The following is a 25,026-nucleotide window of genomic DNA, read 5'->3' as shown; positions in this document are numbered from 1 at the left end:
CGGAAAAACAGTAAGAATAAAAAGGGTACTCATTGGTATTTACCCCAATTCAAAACTTATATACACACAAATGTTTATAGTGGCTTTATTCATAATTGCCCAGAATTTGGAAGCAATCATGAGTCGTTCAATACAGCTGAGTAAGACAAACTGGTATAATATCATGAAATATTAAATAGGAGAAGAGTTATCTAGGTACCAAAGACAAGCAGATTGCTAAGGGCAAGAAGTCGACTTGCAGGGCCAGGTGTGGTGGCTCACATGAGAAGCTTAAAAGAGGAGAACTGCTACAAGTTTTAGGTGAGCCTGGGCTACATAGGGAGAGCTTGTCTTAAAAACAAAACAAGCCTGGCAGTGGTGGCGCAGGCCTTTAAACCCAGCACTCTTGGGAGGCAGAGCCAAGCGGATCTCTGTGAGTTCGAGGCCAGTCTGGTCTACAGAGCAAGATCCAGGACAGGAACCAAAATGACACAGAGAAACCTTGGGGGGGCGGGCAAAAACCAAACAAAATATCCCAAACCAAAACAAACAAAAAAACCCAGACAATATGCAAAAGTCAAACCATAGAAAATGTTTAATACCAATGACAGAAACAAAAAAACTGTAGTAAATAGTAAAAAGTGAGAAGGGATATTTGAGAACTTTATGTTCCCACCCATTTTTCTATAAACCTTAAACCACTCTTAAAAAATATATACTTTATGTATGTGTATGAAATACTATTAATTAATTCAAAATAAAATGCAGGCTGGTGGGACGGCTCAGTGGGTAAAGGTACTTGCTGCTGAACCTAACACCCTGAGTTTGATCTCTGGGACCAACATGTGGAAGGAAAGGACTGATTTCAACAAGATGCCCTCTAACCTCCACAGGAGTTCTATGGTGCTCATAAGCCCTCACAAATGCGCATACAGATAAAATAAATATAATTTAAAAATTAAAATAAAATAGCAGGCAAGGCATGAAAAGATATGGAGCAACCTTAAAACGCATATAAAAGTGAAAGAAGTCATTCTGAAAGGCTGTGTTTTGTTTTTTTTTTTTTTTTTAAATATGATTCCAACACTGACATTCTGGAAAAGGCAACACTATGTAGACAGGAAAAGATCAGCAGTTGCTAGGAGTACAGAGAGGGAGGGCAGTGGCTATACAGAGAACAATGGGGTTCAAAGGCAATGGGAACTATTCTGTATAATACAGGGTTAGCGTTAGGTTATCACAGTAGTCATTATCAGAATCAAGATGCACAGTGCAGAGCACTGTGGACTTCAGTTGGCAGTACTACACAGGAAAAAAAATCATCAACACATAGGTACTCTACGACCTGCTCCACTGTCTGTAGCCTAAAGCTGCTCTGAAGGATAAAGCAACAAACATTGAAGGGATTATAATTTACTACCACTATTAGATTAAGTAGCTATGGAAACTTGCAAAGATAATGTTAAAGTCATTCCTCCCACCTACAACTTTTCTAAATCCACATCTATCCTCATTTTCTTTTTTCTTTTTTGGTTTTTCGAGACAGGGTTTCTCTGTGTAGCTTTGAGCCTGTCCTGGAACTCACTCTGTAGCCCAGGATGGCCTCGAACTCATAGAGATCCGCCTGTCTCTGCCTCCCGAGTGCTGAAATTAAAGGTGTGCGCCACCACCACCACCCGGCTTATCCTCATTTTCAATCGGAAAGTAGTTCCCAACTAGACACATCTGGTTTACCCAGGCTTTTCCCTGTGTTTTTATGCCCTACCTCTCCTTGCTTTGTCTCATTCTGTAAAACTTGGGTCAAATTGCCCTATCACCCAAATCTTCCTTAGACTTCCAATTCTTTTTTCCTGTCATCCAATCTTGTGGTCTTTTATAGAGGCAATGCACCCTTCCCTCCATCTCTCACCAAACTGCAAGTCTGGACCTCAGCTCCTGCTACCCTAAGGGGCACACTCTCCAGTCACAAAGTTTTCCAGTTCCAAGTCTAGATTGTGACATTATCTGGAAGCACCCATTCAGCACTCAGCACCTCTGGCCCACTCCTCCTCTTATAAAGCCACTCCCCAGACACCAGTCTCCTTAGATCCCCAAGGTGCATCTGTATTCCTTGCTGTCTCAAACTTGAGTCAGCAACTAAGCCACCAGTTCACTGACATCCCCCATACATGCATGTCTACCCAGATTCCTCTGGGCACACATGCCTGAACCCCACAGGAACTTCAGCATTCATTTCTCAAGCCCTGTTCTGTAGTCTTCTCCTAGCTTGGGCACACACCTAGAATAATCTGTGCTGAAAGACTCCATCTCCTCATGCCTCAGAAGTTGGGACTCAGCTCACAAATGGAAACCATGACCCAGCAAAGCAGATTTCCTCTCCAGAGATTCAGGAATGGAGATCAAGGCACTCAACCAGGAAGTCATACATGGCCACTGGCTGGATAGAATGAAATAAATGAACAGAACCCATATACAGTCAAGCATGCAGCTCAAGGAGAATGGCTGAGCTAAACTACCGTGGTACTGGCAACATGGAAACTGGCCAGTTTTTGACTTGTACATTCTATGAAATATCATCATGCCTCTCATGGGTTGTTTTGTTTGTTTTTCTGCACTTAGTTTCAGTGTACTTGCAATCAAATGACTGCTAAGATAGTCACTCTCTCTCACACACACACCTGCCAAATAAACTGTGCCATCAGGATGTATCCTGATTTCAAAAACACTGACTTGTAGCTGGGAGTGTTGCTACATTCCTGTCTGAGATTTCAGCACTTGGAAGGCAGAGGCAGGAGGATTGTACATAAGCTTGAGGCAGGCCCTGTCTCAAATGTAACAAAATATAAGTAGATGGCAGAACTGAAGCAGTGGAATCCAGCACACACACCTTCAAACCCCTCCTACTCCTTCCCACCTTTCTAGACCAAGCCAAGAAATTCTGCATTTCTGTATCAGCCTGAGGGAAATAAAAAACCAGTCATTAGTATACGATTCTTTAACTTTTCAAGGTATAAGTCTTTTCTCCCCAACAAAACTATTATAAACTCATCAAGTCTTGGATTTTTCCAACATAAAGCCCTTTACAGATAATAAGCATAAAAATATTCATTTAACTTTTAAAAAAGGAAAAGACCTATTCAATTAAAAAAAATTCCAATTTTCCACTAAGCTCAAGAAGGGGAAGATTTCAAATAAAATTTTAACATGAAAAAAGTACACCCACCAGAATGGTGAAAATTCCAAAGACTCTCATACCGAATGTTGGCAAGGATGTGAGCCAATGGTGCCCTATGACTGCTGGCTGCAGGGTTGTGGGCACAGCAGCTAGGGAAACAAACAGGCAATGAACACCAGCAGAAAACATGTGTAAGGTATGACCCAGCTCACTAGCAACAGTCACCACGACACAGACAACAAGCACCCATGAAAAGCAGCATGGGTTAACTGTGTTGTCCTGGACCAATGGGGACACAGTGGGATGAGAGGATCTATCAAAAACAATACCTAGCTGAAGAAGCAAGGCTGATCAAGCTGCACCCACTTCATTTGACCTCACCTGTACCAAATTCAACAGTTAAAACTGACCTGTGGTTAACAGAAGTCAGAAAAGCAGTCACCTTCAGTAAGAACAACTATGGATAGGAATGCCAGGAATATTCTTTATGAGAAATAGGGGATGGTCATTTACATATGGGTGTGTCCACATAAAAACTCTTTGAGCTGGAGCAATGGTCCAGCACACTGCTCATACACAATAATAATAATAAATATTGAAAAGAATTTACATTAAGGGGCTGAGGAGATGGCCGAGCAGTTAAGATCACTTACTGCTCTCACAGAGGACCTGAATTCAGTTCTAGTACCCACATGGCAGCCCACAATTGTCCTTAACTCCAGTTCCAGGGGATCCGAAACCCTCTTCTGACCTCTGCTGGAACTAAACAAGCATGTGGTGCACATACATATATGCCAGCAAACATAAAAAATGAGGGGTGTTTGGGGGTGGGGTGTGAGACTGGGTTTCTCTGTAGCTTTGGTGCCTGTCCTGGAACTCGTTCTGTAGACCAGGCTGGCCTCGAACTCACAGAGATCCATTTATCTCTGCCTCCCGAGCGCTGGGACTAAAGGCATGCGCTACCACCGCTCGGCCATAAAAGTGTTTTTTAAATAAAACTTTTAAAACTTGCTTTAAAAAGAAAAATCCTCTTAACTGAACTCTAGGGGTCCTGTCTGGATTCTGGATTCCGGACTCGACCTAGAGCATCGGGGCTGGCTGCCCTCCTGCTTCAGCCTGCCCGGGATGCCAGAAGTGTCATGCCACCTTCCCCGGGGGCACGTCCAGATGCGGCCGGGCCCCAGGTCTCAGGCAGGCACAACTCCGCAATGCCCTGAGCGGGACAGGCTATAAAGCGAGGCGCTGGCTACGAAGACCTTGTCCTTCCTGCCCCCGTCCACTTCACAGGCACGAGGGACTGTTCCCGAGGCTGTCCTAGGGGACAGGACCCTCTAAGCTTGTGATGAGCGAGTATGTCAAGTAAGAGTTCTTATTGAAAGGACGGGGGTTGGGGGGGACCCTGTCTCGCACAGCTGGAGAGCTAACCGTGTAACGCCCCGGCCGGAGACTGCCGGTGCACGTGTATTTTCCAGGTCAAAACTGCGGCCCCCGGACAGGCGCGGCGAGGTCGCGATGAATGACCCCGTCGCTCTCTCCGCGGCTCGACAGCGCTCCCCAGGAGCCTCCTCCGGTCAGGACTGCGCCCCAGCACCGCCCGGCCCGAGCTCGCTCCGCAGCGGCCTGCCGAGCACACACCACCCGGGTGCTGACAGGCCGGCGTTCGCCTCAGGCCCGGGTTCGGTTAACACCTCGGGCCGCACCGCCTCACCTTCCTGCTCGCGCCACCGAGAGACACCTTGGGCCTCGTCTTGAAGTCGCCTTCGAAGCTGAACATCTTCGCCGCCTATCCCATCTGCGCGGCCCGGCAGGCGGCGGAGCGGCCGGGGGCGGGCCCGGCGGGCTGGGCGGGGCCCGGCAGGGTCGCGGCCTCGCGGTCCGGCGCCGCCCCGCCTGCGGCTCTGCGCTCTCCGCCCTGCCCGCGGGCGCGAGCGCGGCGACGCTGGAGGCCGGCCTGTCCGCGCCGCTTCCTCCGCGGCGCGCCACCGCCGAGCGAGGGGCGCCCCGACTCGCGCCTGCACCGCGCTGCCGTCGGAACCAAGATGGTGACCGCCCGCACTGCGCGCGCGCGCGCGCGGCCGTGCGGACGTGCGCGGCCCGGTCATCGACAGTGCGGCGCTCTTCCCGGCAGCCCCCGCGAGCGCGAGCGCCGGCGCTGGCCATCAGTAGCGCGGCGCTCTTCCCAGCAGCCTCTGGGCTTGCCTGCGTGCGCGGCTCCGCGGGGCGGGGGGCGAACCACCCTTCCGTACGTGCGTCACGTCGCCGGCCGAGCCCCCCAAGCGACAACGACGGGGTCGCGCACGCTCCTGGAGACTGAGAGCCCCGCGGAGGAGGCCGCACCCGCCCTTAAGCTAGGTGTGCGGGAGCAGGTTGCCAACGCAGAGAATCTGCACCATGACCCAGACAGAGACGAATAATATATGACATAAGAACAAAAGTATTTGTGAACATACACCAGACACATAAATGTACACCATGCACATCCAGATACGTAAATGTACACCAACACACGTAAGTTATACCACACCACATATGCATGAATATATAGCTAATATACACGTACACATGCTTAAGATATCATAGTCTCATACAGATACACAAATATACACCATCACACACACACTATATATACCACGCTATATATATGAATATCTAATATACATAAATGCATGTATAAGCCATCATAGATACTTACATAACACACAAAAATACCCTAACATATATCTATACACTTATATACATGAATGTATATCTAGTATATGCATGCACATGTATAAAAACACCATAGACTATACACAAACATAACTATACACAAAGCAATACAGATGAATCTATACCATATACAATATAAAATTTACACATACATTATACAAAGCACCATAAATATATATCATGTGCACATGCATATATATGTACATATGTATATACATGCATTAGCATAAAACAATATGCATATACATAGAGTTTGATAAATACAAGTATATAAATACATGCCATAGCATAGATAAGATATATATCATATCCACATATATGTCTTATACATGCATAGCATGTATATCATATAGCATATGTTCTGTGTGCATACAAATGTATGTGTATTGTGTATACATGACATAAATATGTAGAATATACACAAACAAATATATCTCATATAATGTATATACCATGCGTACATGATTGAGAATGTTATCTTTTTGGTTTTGTTTTTTTTCTACAAAATACTTATTTATGTTATGAGTATTTTGCCTGCATGTGTGTCTGTGCACCACATGTGTGCCTAGTGCCAGAAGAGGGCATTGGATCTCCTGAAACTGGGTTACCATGTGGGTGCTGGGAACTGAACCCAGGCTCTCTGCAACAGGTGCTCTTAACTGATGAGCCATCTCTCTAGTCTAGTTTATTTTTATTTTTTGCTATTGTTTTTGAAATAAGGCCTCACTGTACAGCCCTGGCTAGCCTAGAAGCCACAGAGATTCTCCTTCCACTGCTTCCCGAGTGCTAGGATTAAAGATGTGCACAGCATGACAGGCAAGCCCCCTTTTTTAATTAAAAAATAAAGAATTACACTTTTATGCATTTAGTGTCTGTGGGGGGCAGAGGCAGGCACGTGCCATGGGTGCCTGTGGAGGTCAGAGCACAACTTGTCCATGTGGATTCTCCCCTTCCACCATATGGATACCAGGGATCAAACTCAGGTCATCACTCTTGGTAGCAAGTAGCCTTTACCTTTCACCTCTTGAATCATTTCACCAGCTCCATTTTCTTTACCCACCCACTGTGTGTGTGTGTGTGTGTGTGTGTGTATACATATGTGAAAGTCAAAGGACAACTGGACAACTTGCAAGAGTCTGCTCTCTACCGTGAGGATTCAAGAGGTTGACTGAGTTGAATCATCAGGCGTTTCTCACTCAACCGTCTTGCCAGCCTCAAGCTTAGTGCTGTACTGGCAACAGCACTAAGTAACAGGGCCCCAAATATTGTTTGAATAAATATGTAATGACTAAAAGGCCGCAGGAAGAGGTAGGTCAAAATCCTATAGATACATGCTGCTATTAACCAGATGAAGAGTCACACCACCACATGAAGTGAGGTGGCCATGGAAACAGACCTCTCATTCTCTTGAGAATGCAGAATGAATGCAGAACTGCCTGCAAAAATGCTTTGGCAATTTCTCTAATAACGATTCAAACACGCACTCTGATCGTATGACCCAGCGACTGCTCTCTTACACATTTGTTCAAGAATAAGGAGGGCTACGACTTAAACCACACAGGAAAATGACACTCACAGCATCTTTGTAATTGTCCAAATCTGGAAACAACCAAAACGTCAAAAAAAAAAAAAAAAGTAACTATTGCACAACACCTTGGATGGCCCTTGAGGACAGGATGTCACACTGACCAAAAATCACCAGTCCCCAAAGGTCACACCGGCACTGTGAGATTCCACTTAGAACAGAGCCACGGTGTGAGAGTTGGGAACGGGGCAGAAGAGAACTCAATGGTCTCTGGTGGCAGGAAAGTCTTTGGATGTGATAGTGGTTGCACAAAAATACATATGTGATAAGGTGACCCAAGTCTGCTGGGGTGACACACAACTATTGGGGGAGGCATTGCATGTCTTGTTATGTTAGCTGTGGTGGTGATATCATGGGGCTTATGCTCAAAATAATAAGTGGGATACACTAAACACAGACAGCTCCCCTTGTCTGTCATATCAGCTACCTACAGTTATGATGCGAAAATATTAAATGGAAAATTCCAGATACAAACAACTCACAAGTTTTAAAATTGTGCACTATCTAAGTAATGGGGTGAAATCCTGCTGTTCCTCCTATAACCTGAATGATGCCTCATCTGATATACACATTGTATTTGCTATCCTCCTGTTAGATACTTAGTAATCACCTTCATTATCAGTTTTCATAGTATCTTAGTGCTTGTTGTTATTTATTAAGCAGCGCAATGTTATTCATTAAGCGGTTCTGTTTACCATTTGAGAAAAGCCAAGAGGTACAGCAAAACCCATATAAGAGTTTATTGAGGGAATAGAGAGAGGGTGTGCATAGGCCTATAGAATGACCGTGCAGGAAGAGAGAAGGAATAGGGGAACCCTCTTTTATAGCACCCCCCACATGCGCATATGGGCTTATGTAGCTATGCCACGCATGTACATAGATTACATGATGATGCCACATGCAAATTATGTGACCACGCATCGCACATAGGACGTAAGGCCCTGGCATGACTAAGCATCTTGCCAGCGCCCGCTTGGTTATGTAGCTGGGGGAAGAATTCTAACACTTGTGAGGTTGTCAAGTGCCTCCTTCAAGGGAAAAGGTGCAAGTCTATCAAGTATGTGTGGGGAAAACACTATGTATAAGGAAGGCTCAGTACTATCCATGCTTTCAGAGTTCCACTGAGGAACTGAGGTATAGCTACAGTTTTTCTCTCCGTGTCCTGCCAAACCCCAGCAGTCCCGTAGCCCACTTATAAAATAAACATACAGAAGCTTATATTGTTTAAACTGCTCAGCCATTAGCTCAGGCCTACCATTGTCTAGCTCTTACTCTTATACTCAGCCCATTTCTGTTAATCTATACGTCACCACATGTTCTGTGGCTTTACCTGCTGCCTTTACAAGATGCTCCCTGGACGGCAGGCTGGCGTCTCCTCCAGACTTCCACCTCCCAGCCTTTCTCCTCTCTGTCACGCCTATCCCATACTTCCTGCCTGGCTACTGGCCAATCAGCATTATTTATTCACAACTTACAGGACATCCCACAGCACTAAGGACACAGCCTTTTGGATTCAGGAACCACAACCTGAGAAGTTTATACACCAACTGTACAGAAAACAGCCAATAACTATATAAACACAATGTCACCCTGACTTGGATATTGGGCCATGCTGATCTAAAATATAATCACAGTCAGAAACTAATGCAGGATTTCCAACTCATCTGTAACATTTTCGTGTTACACACATGTGCACAGGTGTGAATGTGGTGTGTGTGTGTGTGTGTGTGTGTGTGTGTGTGTATGTGTGTGCATCTAGGATAAGCTTAGCTGTTGTTCCTCGGGCACCTGGACTTTGTCTTTTGAGATGGGGATCTCCTACTAGCTGGAACTAGACTGGCTGCCTCCTCATTCTTCCTCCCCAGAACTGAGATTACAAACTCATCCTACTCAGCTTCTCTGGTTGTGCAGCAAGCAGTATTCTTGCAATTTGCTGTGAATGTGTATAACTGACTCAAAATAACAAATTTTAAATGCAGCCTAAAATAATAACTATCCTGCATGGCAGGTGGTGTGTGTGTAGACTACTGGGATGGTTCATTTTATGTGTCCGGAAGCTAAGGGATGTCCAGATGGCTGGTAAAACATTATTTTCAGTTGTGTCTGTGAGGGCGTTTCCAGGAGAGATTAGCATTTGAACAGGACTGATTAAAGATCTGCTCACTTCTGTGGGCCGGCATCCTTTAGTTACTGCAGGTCTGACAAAGGGCTGAGGGAGGGCAGATCCTGTTAGTTCTCAAGCCAGGAAGCCATCTCCTGTCATCCTGTCACCCACATCTTGGAGCTCCAGATTCATGGCTATGGGGGCTGCATCAGCCCCAGCGTCTGGCCCAGGCTGAATCACACCACCTGTCCCGCCGGGTCTCTGGATTTCAGATGTCAGGGATGACCTTTACCAGTATCCATAACGTAATCACTTTCCTGAGATCAGGTTGTGCCCTCCTCTAAGTTACTCCATATTGTGTAAACGTGGTTTTTGTTTTGTTTTTCAGATGTGCCTTGCCTTTTTACAAACAGCTTTGGACTCTAGATTGAGGGTGGTCTGGGTGAATGCACAAACACCACCATCTGCCCTACACCTCCCACGGATCACAGACTGATAAATGAATTATTCCTGGGAGTAGAAAATTTATAGGGGTGCATTGAGACTGTAGGAGCACATGGGTGATTTAAAATCATATCAGAGAAACCAGGCCTAAGAACTTACCCAGCATGCCAGACTGCAGAAGGAGTATAACTCCCTCACCCGGACCCTATAAAGTGGTGGACACCCAGCACCGTGATGGCACAGTTCTGCTGATCTGACTCCTGGTGTGTGGGTCAAAGACCAACAGGCAGAGAACTAACGATTATCCCTGGAGTTTCAGCTTGGCGCAGTCCCCCTCTGTCGGTTCAGCCTCATAGCAGGCCCACCTGCTTCCTCATCAGGACCTGAACCCACTGTTCCTGCTCTGGATCTCTGCAGCTGGCTGTACCTTCGCTCTCAGCCCTGATTCTCCTGTAGGCTGATTTCTAAAGCAACGCCTTCTTTCCTGTGGCTGGTTTAGGTTCCTTGTCTACCAATACAGACTCTATTGCGTTTCTCTCAGCCCACTTTAATCAACACATTTTAAACTATTGTAGACTTTTTGTTTTTCAGTTCTGAGAATTGAATTTAGGGCCTGATACATGCTAGATAAGGGACCTATCACAAACTGGGTGTAGTGGTGCACACCTTTAATCCCAGCACTCAGACAGTCTCTGTAAGTTTGAGGCCAATCTGGTCTATTGTGATGATATTTTATTTGTTCTGAAACGTGATATTTTATTTGTATGCTAATAAATAAAGTTTGCCTGGAGACCAGAGGTCACATAGCAAGCCATAAACAGAAGTCAGGCATTGGGTAGCACATCCCATTAATCCAATCACATGGCAGGCAGAGTCTCCGTGTGGTCAAGGACACAGCCAAGTGACACACGCTTTTAATCCCAGTACCAACCATAGAGACCTGGAGGTCTGTATAGACAGGCAGTGATGAGGAAGAGATGTGGCTGGGCTTAGAGCCAATGAGAAGGCAGAACAGGAAGGCAATAAAAGTGCAGGTTAGACAGGAAGACGCTCTCTCTGGGGAAGATACTGCATGTTGGTATACTAAGGCTAGTCGTGGCTATTTGCTATTTCTCTGATCTCTTCAGCTATTACCCCTGTATTTGGCTCTGTGTTTCTTATTTAATAAGACTGTTTAGAAATTCGTCTACATCCTGGCCCCCTTTTTGGGTAGCTGTTGCCTTGCTTGCTGACCTTGACCTTGATATCCTTCCTATGCTAATTTCCTGCCGGGTTCCACCCTCCTGAATGCTTAAGAGAAGTTCCGCGTGGTGGCGCACACCTTTAATCCCAGCACTCGGGAGGCAGAGCCAGGCGGATCTCTGTGAGTTCGAGGCCAGCCTGGGCTACCAAGTGAGTCCCAGGAAAGGCGCAAAGCTACACAGAGAAACCCTGTCTCAAAAAACTAAAAAAAAAAAAAAAAGAGAGAGAGAAGTTCCTTGTCTGTGTATCCTGCATAATGGGTGTTAACAGCTTAGATGCAAGATTGTAAAACATTGGTATCTAACTTCTGCCCTCCAGGGTTCTCCCATTGTGCTGTAAGCCTGTATTTAAGACCTCGTTCCTCCTTCAATAAATGGCATTCGGCATTCAAAAAAAAATTTTAAAAATGACAAAAAAATTCAAAAAAAAAAAAAGAAAGGAAGGAAGGAAGAAAGAAATTCATCTACAGTCTACATAGTGAATTCTAAGACAGCCGGAGTTACAGAGAGACCTTGTCTCAAAATAAAATAAAATAAAAAAGGGACATATCACAGAGCTAAAGTGTGGTGATGTTTTATTTGTGATCTAACAAATAAAGCTTGCCTGAAGATCAGAGTGCTGAGCTAAGCCACTAGTTAGCCAGAGAGGCCAGGCAGTGGCACACACCTTTAATCCCAGCACTCAGAAGGAAGAGGCAGACTGCTCTTTGCAAGTTCAAGGCCACCCTGGGCTACACAAGAGAGATTCAATCTAAAATCGAAACAGAGTCAGGCAGTGGTGGCACATGTAGGGGGGCCCCCAAACAGCTTGACCACACAGCTGCCATGACAGGCTTAGAGGCCCAGGCACAACTTCTGTGACAGGCTTACTGTACTGACAGGCAACACCCAGACCCAGGAAAAGCCATAAACTGATCCCACCCAGGGAAGGCCTACATCTAAGGGGAATTACCCGACATCCCAAACATTCCAACCATTAGATAAGGTTAGATAAGATGGCAAGATGTCCCTGAGTCTAGCACACATCTATTTCTGTTTTATAGATACCCCTAGACAATTGTCAGCCAATTGAGGTCCTGGACCCTGGAAATCCTCTCACTCCAACCACTGCTGTGATAAAAACTCTGCCCCGCCTGGGTTCAGAGAGCTGTCTCCTCTCACCGCTGCATCAGACAGAGGCACCAAGCTCAGAGCTTGAAAATAAAGGTTCTTTGCTTTTGCATGCTGGATTCAGTCTCTGTGGTGGTCTTTTGGGGGTCCCTGAGATCTGGGCGTAACAGCATACACCTTTGATCCCAGCACTTGGGATCTCAGGCCTTTAATCCCAGCACTAGGGAGGCAGAGACAGGAAGTGATATGGCTGGGCAGAGAGGAGTATAAAGTGGGAGCAGATAGGAGCTCACTCTTTTTCAGTCTGGGGAGTTGTAGAGGTAAGAACTCTCTAGTGGTTTGCTACTCTGCTTCTCTGATCTTGCAGCATTTACCCCAATATCTGGCTCCAGTTTGTTTGTTTGTTTTTGTTTTTTTCAAGACAGGGTTTCTCTGTTTAGTCCTGGCTGTCCTGGATCTTGCTTTGTAGACCAGGCTGGCTTCGAACTCACAGAGATCCGCCTGCCTCTGCCTCCTGAGTGCTGGGATTAAAGCTGTGCGCCACCACCAACCAGCATGGGTTTTTATTATTAAGACTAATTAGGATTTGTGCTACACTAAAGCCTCAGATTTTATGATGTATGGAAGTCTGTGAGACTGGGTGATTTGAACGGCCCAAGAGCTGGGATTAGAGGTGTGCGCCACCATCACCCAGCACCATTTCAACCTTCAAAAAGAGAAAATCTTTCCATTTGCAGCAACATGAGTGAACCCAGAGGACACTACAGGAAGTGAAGTGAGCCGGACACGGGGAGAGAAATTCTGCGTGCACTTACTGCCATGAATCGGCTGGCTGCGTTCCTTCTGCTCCTCTCCATGGACGTCCTAGCTGGCCAAGGAGAAGCTCTTCAAGTGTTAGTCTCTGGAAGCTTTCATTTCCTCCTGTTTCTGACAGCAGGGAGCGGTGCCAGTAGGTCACACAGTAGCAGCGGCAAGTGGAGCCCTCTAGTGTTCCTGCGGCGGCCTCAGGGATGGGACCCTTGGCTAGGGGTGGGAGACTGAGACCCGTCGTCTGAAAACTTGACAATTTTCTTGGTTGGACGTGTTTGGGGGCTGAGCCTCTGAGTTCTCTTTTTCTTCCAGCTTTCTTCAGTGGGCTCACTGCTCTGGCTGCTGTCCAGCTGTTCAGCTGCTCCCTTACCCGACATCTACAACTCAATGGCTGCCGTTGGTCCCGTTGAATATGCCCTCCTCTGCATTTGGGAGGCTGCGTGCCAGCCAAGACTCCCACTGTCAGTCAGGAACAAGATACCAGGGATCGTCAGGATTACTCAGACATGGGCAGCCATGGCTGAACCACCACCAGCTGGGTTCAGGCTCCCAGGCAGCCATGGATACCATTGGACCACACAGGTGGTGCCAAGTGGGATCAAGCTTGTGTGTTGGGGTCCTGGTCACACCTGTGGGGTCTTCAACTGTCATGCTATTGTGGAGTTCACATTTTCTCAGCTGTCACCATGGTCTTCGCTAACACAGCTTGCGGCTGCTTCTTTCCTCATGGTCCCAGCTCAGCCCGCTGAAGGTCCACAAGAAAAGAGCACTGGAGAGAAACTTTCATTGGAACTGGTGTTGCAAAACCATGGGAGGTAGCATAAGAGAGTGTCTCCCAGGCAACTCGTGAGGAGCATAATCGCCTGCTTCTGTCGGGTGTTTGTACCACCCCTAGCCTTGCCTCTGAGCACCAATCACAGCATTTCCTCCTCTGGGGAAGTGCATCCCCTCAGGCCACAGAAATGTTTTCCTAAGGCTTATGGTTGTAAAGCTTGGCATCAGCTGTGTCTAATAGGCCTGGCTGAGGCTGGGCCTTCAGAAGCCAGGGCAGTCAGTGACATCTTTGTACATTTGTCTTGAGGTGTCTGTGGAGTGTTCAAGACTGGCTAGTCCTGAGTTGGCTGTCTCCTTCCAGGGATGGAACTCAGGCTCTCAGGCCTGGCAGCAAGCACCTTTACCAGCTGACTCATTTTACTAGTCCACCTCCTAAGTCTTAAGAAGCTATCCTCCAGGGTGGAATGCTTCAATTTAGAAGTTCCTAAGCCTTAAAGATCCTCCTGGCAGGGTGCAATGTTTCAACTCTGAGGAAATTGCTACACCATAGCCGGTCAAGTAGTGCCCGACCACCTGTCCCCTGGAGCTGTCCAAAGCACACAACGAGACCAGCCACTGTGGTGGGTTGAATGAGAATGGCCTCCATAGGCTTATATGTTTGAAGACTTGGTCCCAAGTTTATGGAAGTGTTTGGGAAGGATTAAAAAGTTTGGTCTGGTTAAAAAAGCTGTGCCACTGGGGGCTGGCTTTGAGAATTTCAAAAGATCCATGCTATTCCCCGTGGCCTTTCTGCCTCCTACTTGTGGATCTAAATGTGAGCTCTCAACTATTGCTCCAGCCACCTGTTTCCACGACTTCATTCAACCCCATGGACTTTTACCTTCTGGACCCTTAAGCCCAGTTAAACCCTCTTTTGTAACTTTCCTTGGTTATAGTGTTTTATCACAGCAATAGAAAATACCTAACACACAAGTTGGTACCCCAAACGGGACATTGCTATAACAGACCTGTGTGGGGTTTTTTTTTGGGGGGGGGTAAATATGGGAGTGAGTGTGGAAGGTTTTGAGACTTTGGACTAGTAAAGCAATTGAGCTTAATGGGGGCCATTGTTAGAATTCTGCCCTCACTCCAGCTACGTGACTGGATATGCGCAATTCAGGAGTTAAACAAAAGGTCTCACTTCTTACATCATCAGTATGTGCTGGTGACTACTTGCGTACGGCGTGGTCACACAATCAACGCATGTGTGGTGTACCTCTGTACCAGGAGCCCTTAAAAAGCTGGATGTAGACCCTACCCTTTCTCTGCTCTCCCCCTATCTTTCTCTCTGCCCTCCGCATGTGCTCCTTCCCAGGCCTGGTTCTCTTATCCCCACCCGCCTCTTCCTCCCAATAAAGCTCTCTGTAACTAGGTAGTTGTGGCTGTGGCTCATGACTTTTCCACGAGGTCACCAGCTCCACCACCAGAGCAGTTTATCATTCTTTCAACCCTCTCAGTAGGAGCTTGGAAGATAGAAGTACTGAGAGCTAAGAGGACTGACGAGGCCCAGCTCAAAAGCTTCAGAGAGAAGCAAGAACTTTAACAGCAACAGGGCTGGAGACCATTCCTGTGATATTTTGGCAGAGTCTGGCTCCATTCTTTCCCTGGCTTAAGAATTTTCCACAAGCTAAATTGAAAAGTCATGGATTAATTTCTTTAGTGAGAGAAGGTTTCAAACAATTTAATGTTGACTCTGTTGCATGGTTGTTAGTGATCACTCTTACACAGGTCTATAATGAAAAAGAGCAAGTGAGGCAAAAAGAAATATAAGGGCTGGAGAGATGGTATAGTAGTTAAGAGCACTGACTGCTCTTCCAGACAACCAGGGTTCGATTCCCAGGACCCACATGTTGGCTCACAGCCATGGGAACTCCAGTTCCAGGGGATCCAGTGCTCTCTTCTGACCTCTGAGGGCACTGCATGAATGTGGTTCACAGACATAACAGGAAAAATACCCATACATATAAATTAAGAATAAAAGGGGGAAAAAAGAAATACAAAATGTACAGTTTGAAGAGCCAAAGAGTACCAGGAAATTCAATGTTGGAGCCCAAGCCTGTGCTGAAAAAGATCTGGAGATTAAGATGAGGTTTGATCTACTTTGGAATAAAGGGAAGGGTGCCCTCAGGGCAAGACCCTACCCAGCTAAACTTCCAACTTGTAAAGTTGGCTCGAGAATTTTCTGCTCCTAAAAAGCAACAACAACAAAATCAAAGCTGCTACAGATGTGATTCAAGGGTGCCAGCGTTCACCCACGCTGGTGGTTGAACTTGGCAATGCCATCCATATGGTTCTGGCTTTCGAGTCATGAACAATACACAAATAAAGGGGTTGTGGAATCTTCCTCGGGTGCTTAAGGAGAACTGCTGAGGCCAGGCAATGTGTGGCAGGGAAGTCCCTTGCACAAAGGCCCCCAGGGAGTGAGAAGCCCTGAGAGGCCAGTGTGTGAATTGGAAAGAGTAAAGACTGGATTTTACTGGGGATTACAAGACGTTGTTCAGAGCCATGGGATATCTGCCAAGGAGAACTGCAGACAAGAAGTGGAACCAACCCAAGGGAGAGAAGTGTGTCACAGTCAGCAAAGCTAGAAGAGAGGAGCCGTCTCAGCTCTTTATATCGGACAAAGATGGAGCTATAGGATTTGGAGTTTGCCCTGCTGAGTTCGAACCTTGCGTTGGTCGGGTATTTCCTTATTATGGTCCCATTCCTCCCTTTTTGAATGATAATATATAGTCTGTGCCATTGTATGTTGGAAGTATATAATTTGCTTTTTTATTTTCCTGGGGATTACAGTTAGGGAGAGACATTGGACTTAGGATTTTTAAACAAAGTTGATACTGAAAGACTATGGGAACTTTTGAAGTTGGACTAAATACATTTTGCATTATGATATGGCCATAAGACTATGGAGTGGAATGTGGTGGTTTGAACAAGAATGGGACCCATAGGTTCGTGTATTTAAATGCCTGGTCTGCAGCTGGTTTGGGAAGGATTAGGGGGTGTGGCCATCATGGCAGAGAAGGGTGGCAACAGGCAGGCCTGGTGAGCTGAGAGCTTGCATCTTAAGTTGAAAGCAGGAAACAGAAAGACAAGTCAAATTGAGAATGTTGCATGGCTTTTGAAACAAAGTCAGCTCCCAGTGAAATACTTCTTCCAGCAAGGCCACACCTCCTAAGCTTCACCAAACAGCACCACCAACTGGTGGCCAAGTATTCACATGCTTGGGAATATGCGGGACATCTCATTCAAACTACCACATCTGCTGATACTTTTTTTTTTTTTTTTTTTTTTTTTCTGAGACAGGGTTTCTCCATGTAGTTTTGGTGCCTGTCCTGGATCTCAATCTATAGACCAGGCTAGTCTCGAACTCACAAGGATGTGCCTGGCTCTGCTTCCCGAATGCTGGGATTAAAGGCGTGTGCCACTGCTGCCCAGCTGCTGATACTATTTTATGCATTGTCTTCAACATCGTTTTAATCATTTAAAAAGACGAGCCAATTAAGAGTGTGTTTGGCAGCCATTCCATATGTGGGCACAGACAACCGGAGCACAAGTGCCCCAAAGCGCCTCCCCATCTTTGGGCTACAGGACCAACAGGGAGCAAGGCCCTGCATCAAACTTCAGAGCACACAGTACTTTGGGAAGCTGTGCACAGGCTCCCAGGCAAAGTCACTTAGAAGTAATTAGGTGCTGGAGTGTGTAAACAAGAGCAGGGATCAAAGCCACCGCGGGAGCTCTGGAGTCCTGCTAGGGTTCACTAATACTATGCAGATGCTCACTTGCTTCCCCCTAATGGCAACCCTATATGGTAAATAGGACCACCACATTTTACAAAAAACCAAAGCTCAGAAAGAGTCAAGCAGGAGGCTTCCTAGCTGGGAATTACAGCACTCAGCACTGGGGCCCAGCTCCTCTGTAACTCCAGAGTCGGGCATTTCCCTCAAGATACATCTCTGTGAACCCACCAGAAACCTGGGGTCAGTTCCTGGCGATGGAGATGAGGCTTTGCCTCAAACATGCCCATAAAATTTTCTTGTTTATTCTGGGGGGGGGGGGATGGATGCTATAAAACATACTGATTGTCTTTAGACAATATTGAAAATAGCACTCCACTTAAGTACTTTCTGATAGTTAAACATCGGGTGGCAGAGTCTGCCAAAGAATGAGGACATTTTATTTAAAATTACACTGGCGTAAGACCATCAAAGTATCCTTAACATTTTCATTAAATTGAGATACAGAAGAGTGAGGGCAGTAAATCTCTTCTGATACAAGGAGTTCATGTAAGAGCCAAGGCTAGAGGCAGCAGTGGGGGCTAAAACAGTCACTAGCTGAAGGAACCTAGAAATATCTAAGACCTTGGGGAAAGTGTTTTGTGTGTGTCAAGGCCATGTGGTGGGTGTTCAGGCCGTGTGGTGGGTGTCCAGGCCATGTGGTGGGTGTCCAGGCCATGCGGTGTGTGTCCAGGCCATGCGGTGGGCCAATGGTGACTGAGCACGGTCTCAGTGGCTCAGGCCTCCTGAGGCTGTGGTTATGCATATGTAAGGTGAACAGGGCCAGGCATGGCCCTCTGAGATCTGATTCAAGGGCAGAAAGTTAGTGGCCCAGACTGTGGCCACTGTAAAGAGGGTGCGTTCTCTGTTCCCAGAGGCCACAGTGGCACAGGGAAATGTGGCAATGGGCTGATGGCAGAAAGCAGAGGGAGGGGCCCAGCTGCTTGTCATTGTGGTGTCTTAGGAAGGAATGTGACACACCGGCCAGTTCTGATGCAGATGGGTGAGCCGTGGAAGGACCCCGTAGGAGATTCTGACCCAGTGGTGGTGGTAATAACAGTCTAGGAACTGGAGAAGCCTAAGAGAAGAGGGGACTCATCGGGGTCATCATAGCCCACTGGCTAGAGCATTAAACCCAGCGTGAAAGACATGAGGTTGTCTTAGTCAGTAATCTTAGCCGGGTTACTACTGCTGTGATAAAACACTGTGAACAAAAGCAAGTTGAGGAGGAAAGGGTTTATTTGGTTTACACTTCCATATCATAGTCCATCCCTGAAGGACCTAAGGGCAGGAGCTCAAACAGGGCAGGAACTGATCCAGAGGCCATGGAGCAGTGTTGCTTACTGGCTTCCCATCATGGCTTGCTCAGTCTGCTTTCTAATAGAACCCAGGGCCACCAGCCCAGCAATGGTACCAACCACAGTGGGCTGGGCCCTCCTTCATCAATCACTACTTAAGTGAGTCACTTATTAAGACTACAGGCTTGTCTGTCTACATCCGATCTTCTGGAGGCATTTTCCCAATTGAAGTTCCCTCCTCTCAGATGACTATAGGTTGTGCCAAGTTGACACAAAACTAGTCAGTGCAGGGGTCAAGCCTCAGGCACCAGTTGTGAGCATGTCAGGTGCCCCTGGGTCCTGCCTTTCGAGTGTTACCCAAAATGACAACCTGTTCCTAGTTTGTTAACGAGTCCAACTTGATGCTCAACAGCTTGTATGTATAATTAACTCTTAAGCATGTGGATCTGGTGGACATTTAAAATATGCCCACAGACTCTCTAGCACCCCTAAGGATGAGGCCCAGTGCTTTCTTGAAGTGGGGATTCAGTTTAGGAACCTGTATCTAAGGAGCGGAAGAGCCACAGATTCAATAGTGCTCTATCAAGGCCATGCAGGTTACGGGATCTGTGTGCTCCATCTCTGGGCTCCTTGCCCTGGAGAATATGCAGCACGTGAGAACCTGAGAGCCAGCAGGTGATTCTAGTTGTTGGACAGGAAACTGTCAGGACCCACTAAGTCAAGTTTAGGTATAGAGTCTCCCAAACTTTGGCTCCTCAGAACCATGACAGCTTCTCCGGGCCTGCTGTGAAGCTGGGTGACTCTTCATACCAGTTGATGGTCCGGTGGGCACAGGAGCTCCAGCTGCCTGGATTTGGGGGCTCTACCACCTCCACAGGCAGCCCCTCTCCACACAGCCACAAGAACACTGTGGTCTGGGAGCCACTGGGGTGCCTGGCCTGAAGCAGCATGCCAAGCTTTTGCTTTCCGACTTTTGTCTCACAGCCCCTAGAATCACACAACCATGGGAAGAAAAGGAAGTAAAGCCATCTGAGGCCTTGGAGGTAAGAGCAGACGCATCCGACCCCCGAGACTCACACAGGCCTCCAGGCACCCACTGTGAATGTTGAGCCACAGACTGGCTGCTTGACTAGGGAAGATAAACCCTAATGAACAGCACCAACACCCTAGAAACTTCTCAGCTAATAGGAAGGAGCCTACCGGTATTCTTGCTGCCAAATGCCATTAATAAACTATCTGGAAAGCCAGAGCCAGGATTGACTTTTTTCCAAATTTATAATGAAATACTTCAGACACACAAATGATTAAAAAGGTAAAATATGAAGTTCCATTCCCCAACTTGAAAATAAAGCACCGACGCCTCCGGCTTTATCTGCCTCCCTTTCCTGCAGAAGCGTGGGGGCCACTCTGCCTATCACTCCCAGCATGAGGACCAGCCAGGAGACATCATCTGCATGTGTATATTTGGCATTCCCAATTTGGTTTTGAATTTTAAAACACTGAATTAGAACAATCATCATCATTTGGCTAGAACTTCACAGCTTAAAAAAAAAAGTACTTACCCAATACTTTCCCTCTTATTTTCTCATTCAATCCCTGTAACAGTCTATGAAGGGTTATGATGAGACAGTGAGACATATTACATGCCACATCCCAACCCTGGGAACTCCAGCAGGAGAGGTGGCCACAAAGACAGTACTCTGTGCTGCCTCCTGTTCTCACCTGCTTGTCACATTCGAGACATGGCAGCTGGGGTCTCACCTACATATGCTCAGAAGGGAGAAAGTGAGGACATTCATCGTGGAGATCCATATATGTCTCCTTGCAGTGTCTCTTCATGGGATCCCGATCCCATTGCAGACCAGTCCCAATAGCCTGGGGAAGGCCACACACTGCTGCCTGGGGCTTAACCAGTCATATGAAACTAGGGGACCCGTGCAGCAGAAGATGGGTTGATTCCTCCCTAACTCCCAACTTGAGCAGTGAGGCACAGACTGGAGGACCCAGGGACATAGCTGCCTTGTCCACTAGATCATATTAAAAGGGAGAATTCCTCGGGGCTGGAGAGATGGCTCAGCAGTTAAGAGCACTGGCTGCTCTTCCAGAGGTCCTGAGTTCAATTCCCAGCAACCACATGGTAGCTCACAAACATCTGTAATGGGATCTGATTCCCTCTTCTGGTGTGCATGAAGACAGGTCACTCATATACATGAAATAAATAAATATTTTAAGAAAGGGAGGATTCCTCTATGGTTCCTATTGATTTGCTGTTGTCAGGACACTTTTTCATAAATATAAAGTTCTTATAAACTCCTGGTGCTTAAAGGTGCCTTGCAATCACGAAAGTAAAATAATTTGCAAATTGAAAATAAAGCAAACTACCAAACCATTACAATTAAAATTAGCGATATTGATGTGCTGTGATATGCTGATTTGGCTAAAATAAGGTTGATGCCGCACAGCAAGAGGCACCCCCTGCCAATGGGCAGCCACTCCCGGCTCAGTGCCTTGATTACAGCTTTTGCCTTTCCACTTCAGGCTTCCCTTAATTTTCAAATGGACAAGTGCAATCTTTCTTGGGAGACCCAAAGAGGCTAAGGTGCCAGTTCCTCCATGAAGTTGTCCTTGAACAGCCCAGAGAGCTGAAGACATCCTGGAAAAACTATAAGTCTAACAGGAAAGTGAAAATGGGGCCCAGACCAGTGGAGTGCTGTCCCAATGATGTTCCAGTACAAACACCACTCTTGCTGTGAGACTGGCCTCAAAACTCCTGGGCTCAAGTGACCTTGTGCCAGCCTCCCACACAGCTGGGGCAATAAGCACTCCACCACATCTGGCTGCACTTTAGGCAGTTTTCCATGTGTGACTTAGTAGCATTACGTATAGTCACATTGCTGTGCACCCGGCCCCATCATACATCGCTAGGACAGTTTTCTCTTCCCAAACTGTAACTATCTGCCAAACATTAACTTCCAGTCTTTGAACTCGACCACTCTGAGTATCCTATGAATGTGTAATTATGCAGAATTTGACCCTTATTTCTGCTTTATTTAATAGCTAATATTTAATAAAAAGCTGCCTCATTCCCTCACCATGTTTCCAGGGTTTGTCTGTGTGGTTGTGTGTTTAAGAGTCCCTTTCCTCTTCACACTGAATCATTTCACTATGTATGGCATGCCACACTGCCTGTCCATAGACCTGCTGATTCAGACTTGAGTTACCTCCTGCCATGCTTTCAATATTGTGAGTGATGCTGCTACAAACATCAATGGGTGAGCATCTGCTCAAGTCCCACCTCTCAGTTCTTTGGGACACATACTTGCAAGTCAAATAAAACTAAAATGTTCCAGCAAAATTCCTTTCTTTCTTTTCTTTTTTGGTTTTTCAAGATAAGATTTCTTTGTGTAGCCCTGGTTGGTCCTGGAACTCACTCTGTAGACCAGGCTGGCCTAGAACCCATTGAGATCCACCTGCCTCTGCCTCCTGAGGGCTGGGATTAAAGGCATGTGCCATCACAGCCTAATCACAATTTTTTTCTGTTATGTCAGTCACAGCCAGAAAAACAAAACCATGCAATCTGCTATACATGTGAAAACAAAGGTTGATCTAGTTGCTTCTCCATCCATGACAACAACCTTCTTCATCTTCTTCTTCCTCTTCCTCTTCCCCTTCTTTTCTTCTTCTTCTTCTTCTTCTTCTTCTTCTTCTTCTTCTTCTTCTTCTTCTTCTTCTTCTTCTTCTTCTTCTTCTTCTCCTCCTCCTCCTCCTCCTCCTCCTCCTCCTCCTCCTCCTCCTCCTCCTCCTCCTCTTCCTCCTTCCTCTTTCTCCTATTCCTCTTCCTTTTCTGGTTTTTCGAGACAGGGTTCCTCTGTGTAGTCCTGTCTCTCCTGGAACTAGTTCTGTAGACCAGGCTGGCCTCTAACTCGCAGAGATCCACTTGCCTCTGCCTCTCAAGTGCTGGGATCCTAGGTGTGCATCACAATCATCCAGCCCATGACATCTTTTTAATGAATAGCCATAACCAAGAAATAATGAAAATTTAAGATGCCAAGAATGGTGGGACACCCCAGTAATTCCAGTACTTGCAGGTAGGGGTAAGGGATCAGAAGTTCGAAATCATCCTGAGCTACATGATGAGTTCAAGGTCAGCCCATGCTTCATGAAACTCTGTCTCAAAGTAACCTCCACCCCTTGTTTTCCTCCTCCCCCGAACAAGATGTGAGTGGGGAGATGGTTGCGTTGGTTAAGTCCTCCCAGTACGAGTGTGAGGACCTGAGATGGATTGCCAGTACTCACAGTGTCCTACTTTACTCTGTCACAAAAAGCAACTTGGGGAGAAATGGATTTGTTTGGCTTACAGGTTACAACCCATTATCAGGGGAAACCAAGCAGGAATCTGAAGGCAGGAACTGAAGCAGAGACCATGGGGAACACTGCTTACTGGCTTGTTCCTCATAGCTTGGTCAGTTTGCTTTCTTGTATACATCAGGACCATCTGCCCTGGGGTAAGACCACCTGCAGTGGGCTGGGCCCTCCCACATCAATCATCAACATTAAAATGCACCAGACATGTCCACTACCAGTCTGATGGAGGTAACTCCTCAAGTGAAGTTCCTTCTTCCCAGGTGACTCAGTTTGTGTCAGGTTGACAAAAACTAACCAGCATGAACAATGGCCTAGCTACAGAGCTGACATGCATCCTTCACCAAGAGGCCAGTGAGAGACCCTGATTCAAAAAGATAAGTTGGAGAATGGTTGAGAAAGACAATTAGATCTTGAGTTCTGGTTTTCATACATATGACCACACATGTGCACAACTAAACATGTGCATAAGCACTTGAATGCACACATGCATGAGCACATACATACCCCCAACAACAAAAATGATCACGAGAATAGCTCAGTGCAAAGCAACATAGGTGTCTGTGCTAGTCAGTTTTGCACTGCTACAACAAAATTGCTGAGGCAATTAACTTAAAGAGAAAACTTAGCACTTAGTTTAAAGATTCAAAATCCGCAGGGTGGTGGTGATGGTGGTGGTGGTGGCGGCGGCGGCACGCCTTTAATCCCAGCACTCGGGAGGCAGAGGCAGGCGGATCTCTGTGAGTTCGAGGCCAGCCTGGGCTACCAAGTGAGCTCCAGGAAAGGCGCAAAGCTACACAGAGAAACCCTGTCTGAAAAAACCAAAAAAAAAAAAAAAAAAAAAAAAAAAGATTCAAAATCCAAAATCAGGTAGTCCATTGATTGTGCATACAATGAGGGCAGTGGGTGGTAATCAGAGTGAATGCTCACATCTCAAGCCAGAGAGCAGAGAGTATCTGGGTTGCCATGGTCTACGCGAAGGCATACTCAAATGACCTCATTTCCTTCCACCAGGCCGACCCCACCTTCCAAAAGTAGGGCCTTAGGGACTAGCCCTGACTCATGGACCTTCCCAAAGCGAACCACAGCAGTTTCTCTGTCTGGCTGTTTCTCCTTGAACTTGTAGATTGTGCCTTCACTATCTGTTTAAGAACATGAGCCCTGGGGGCTGGAGAAATGGTCTGGAGGTGAAGAACACTTGGGGCTCTTCCAGGGAACCCATTTCAGGTGGCTCACAACCACCTGTAACTCTAGCTCCAAGGGATCCAACACCCTCTTCTGGGTTCCTCAGGCAACTGTGAATACATGGCATAAACACACACACACACACACACACACACACACACACACACACACACACACACACACACACAAGAAAGATAGAGAGAAACAGAAAAATAAAAATGGTGAATATAAATCTTTGAGTTTTTAGATTTATTTTATGCTTATGAGTATCCTGCCTGCATGTAAGTCTGTGCACCGTGCTCATGCCTCTTCTGGCCCATGGAGACCAGAAAAGGGGGTTAGATGCCCAGGAACTAAAGTTACTGATGGTGGTGTGTGGAGATATTTTGTTTGTCATCTAACAAATAAAGCTTGCCTAAAGATCAGACTGTGGAGCTA

At 46.6% G+C, this 25,026-nt stretch overlaps 1 protein-coding gene across 3 annotated transcripts in view; it reads right to left on the bottom strand.

Moving 5' to 3' along the window:
* Ube3c (ubiquitin protein ligase E3C) overlaps nucleotides 1–5,032 on the bottom strand; it is a 112,058-nt gene extending 107,026 nt beyond the window's left edge. Inside the window, exon 1 of one of the 3 annotated variants that reach the window (XM_006988920.4) lies at nucleotides 4,863–5,032. In XM_006988920.4, the coding sequence (XP_006988982.2) occupies nucleotides 4,863–4,928 (66 nt within the window). In that variant the 5' untranslated portion in view covers nucleotides 4,929–5,032. Of the gene's footprint in view, nucleotides 1–2,257; nucleotides 2,419–4,579 lie in introns of those variants that run through there. The other 2 variants (XM_076566724.1, XM_076566725.1) reach the window with 2 other exon arrangements.
* Nucleotides 5,033–25,026: the final 19,994 nt, after the last annotated feature.

Source organism: Peromyscus maniculatus, chromosome 3, assembly GCF_049852395.1.
Source record: "Peromyscus maniculatus bairdii isolate BWxNUB_F1_BW_parent chromosome 3, HU_Pman_BW_mat_3.1, whole genome shotgun sequence".
In the NCBI taxonomy this organism is placed as follows: domain Eukaryota; kingdom Metazoa; phylum Chordata; class Mammalia; order Rodentia; family Cricetidae; genus Peromyscus; species Peromyscus maniculatus.
Note: the sequence above shows the minus strand (reverse complement) of the source record. Positions and strands in the feature narration are given on the sequence as shown.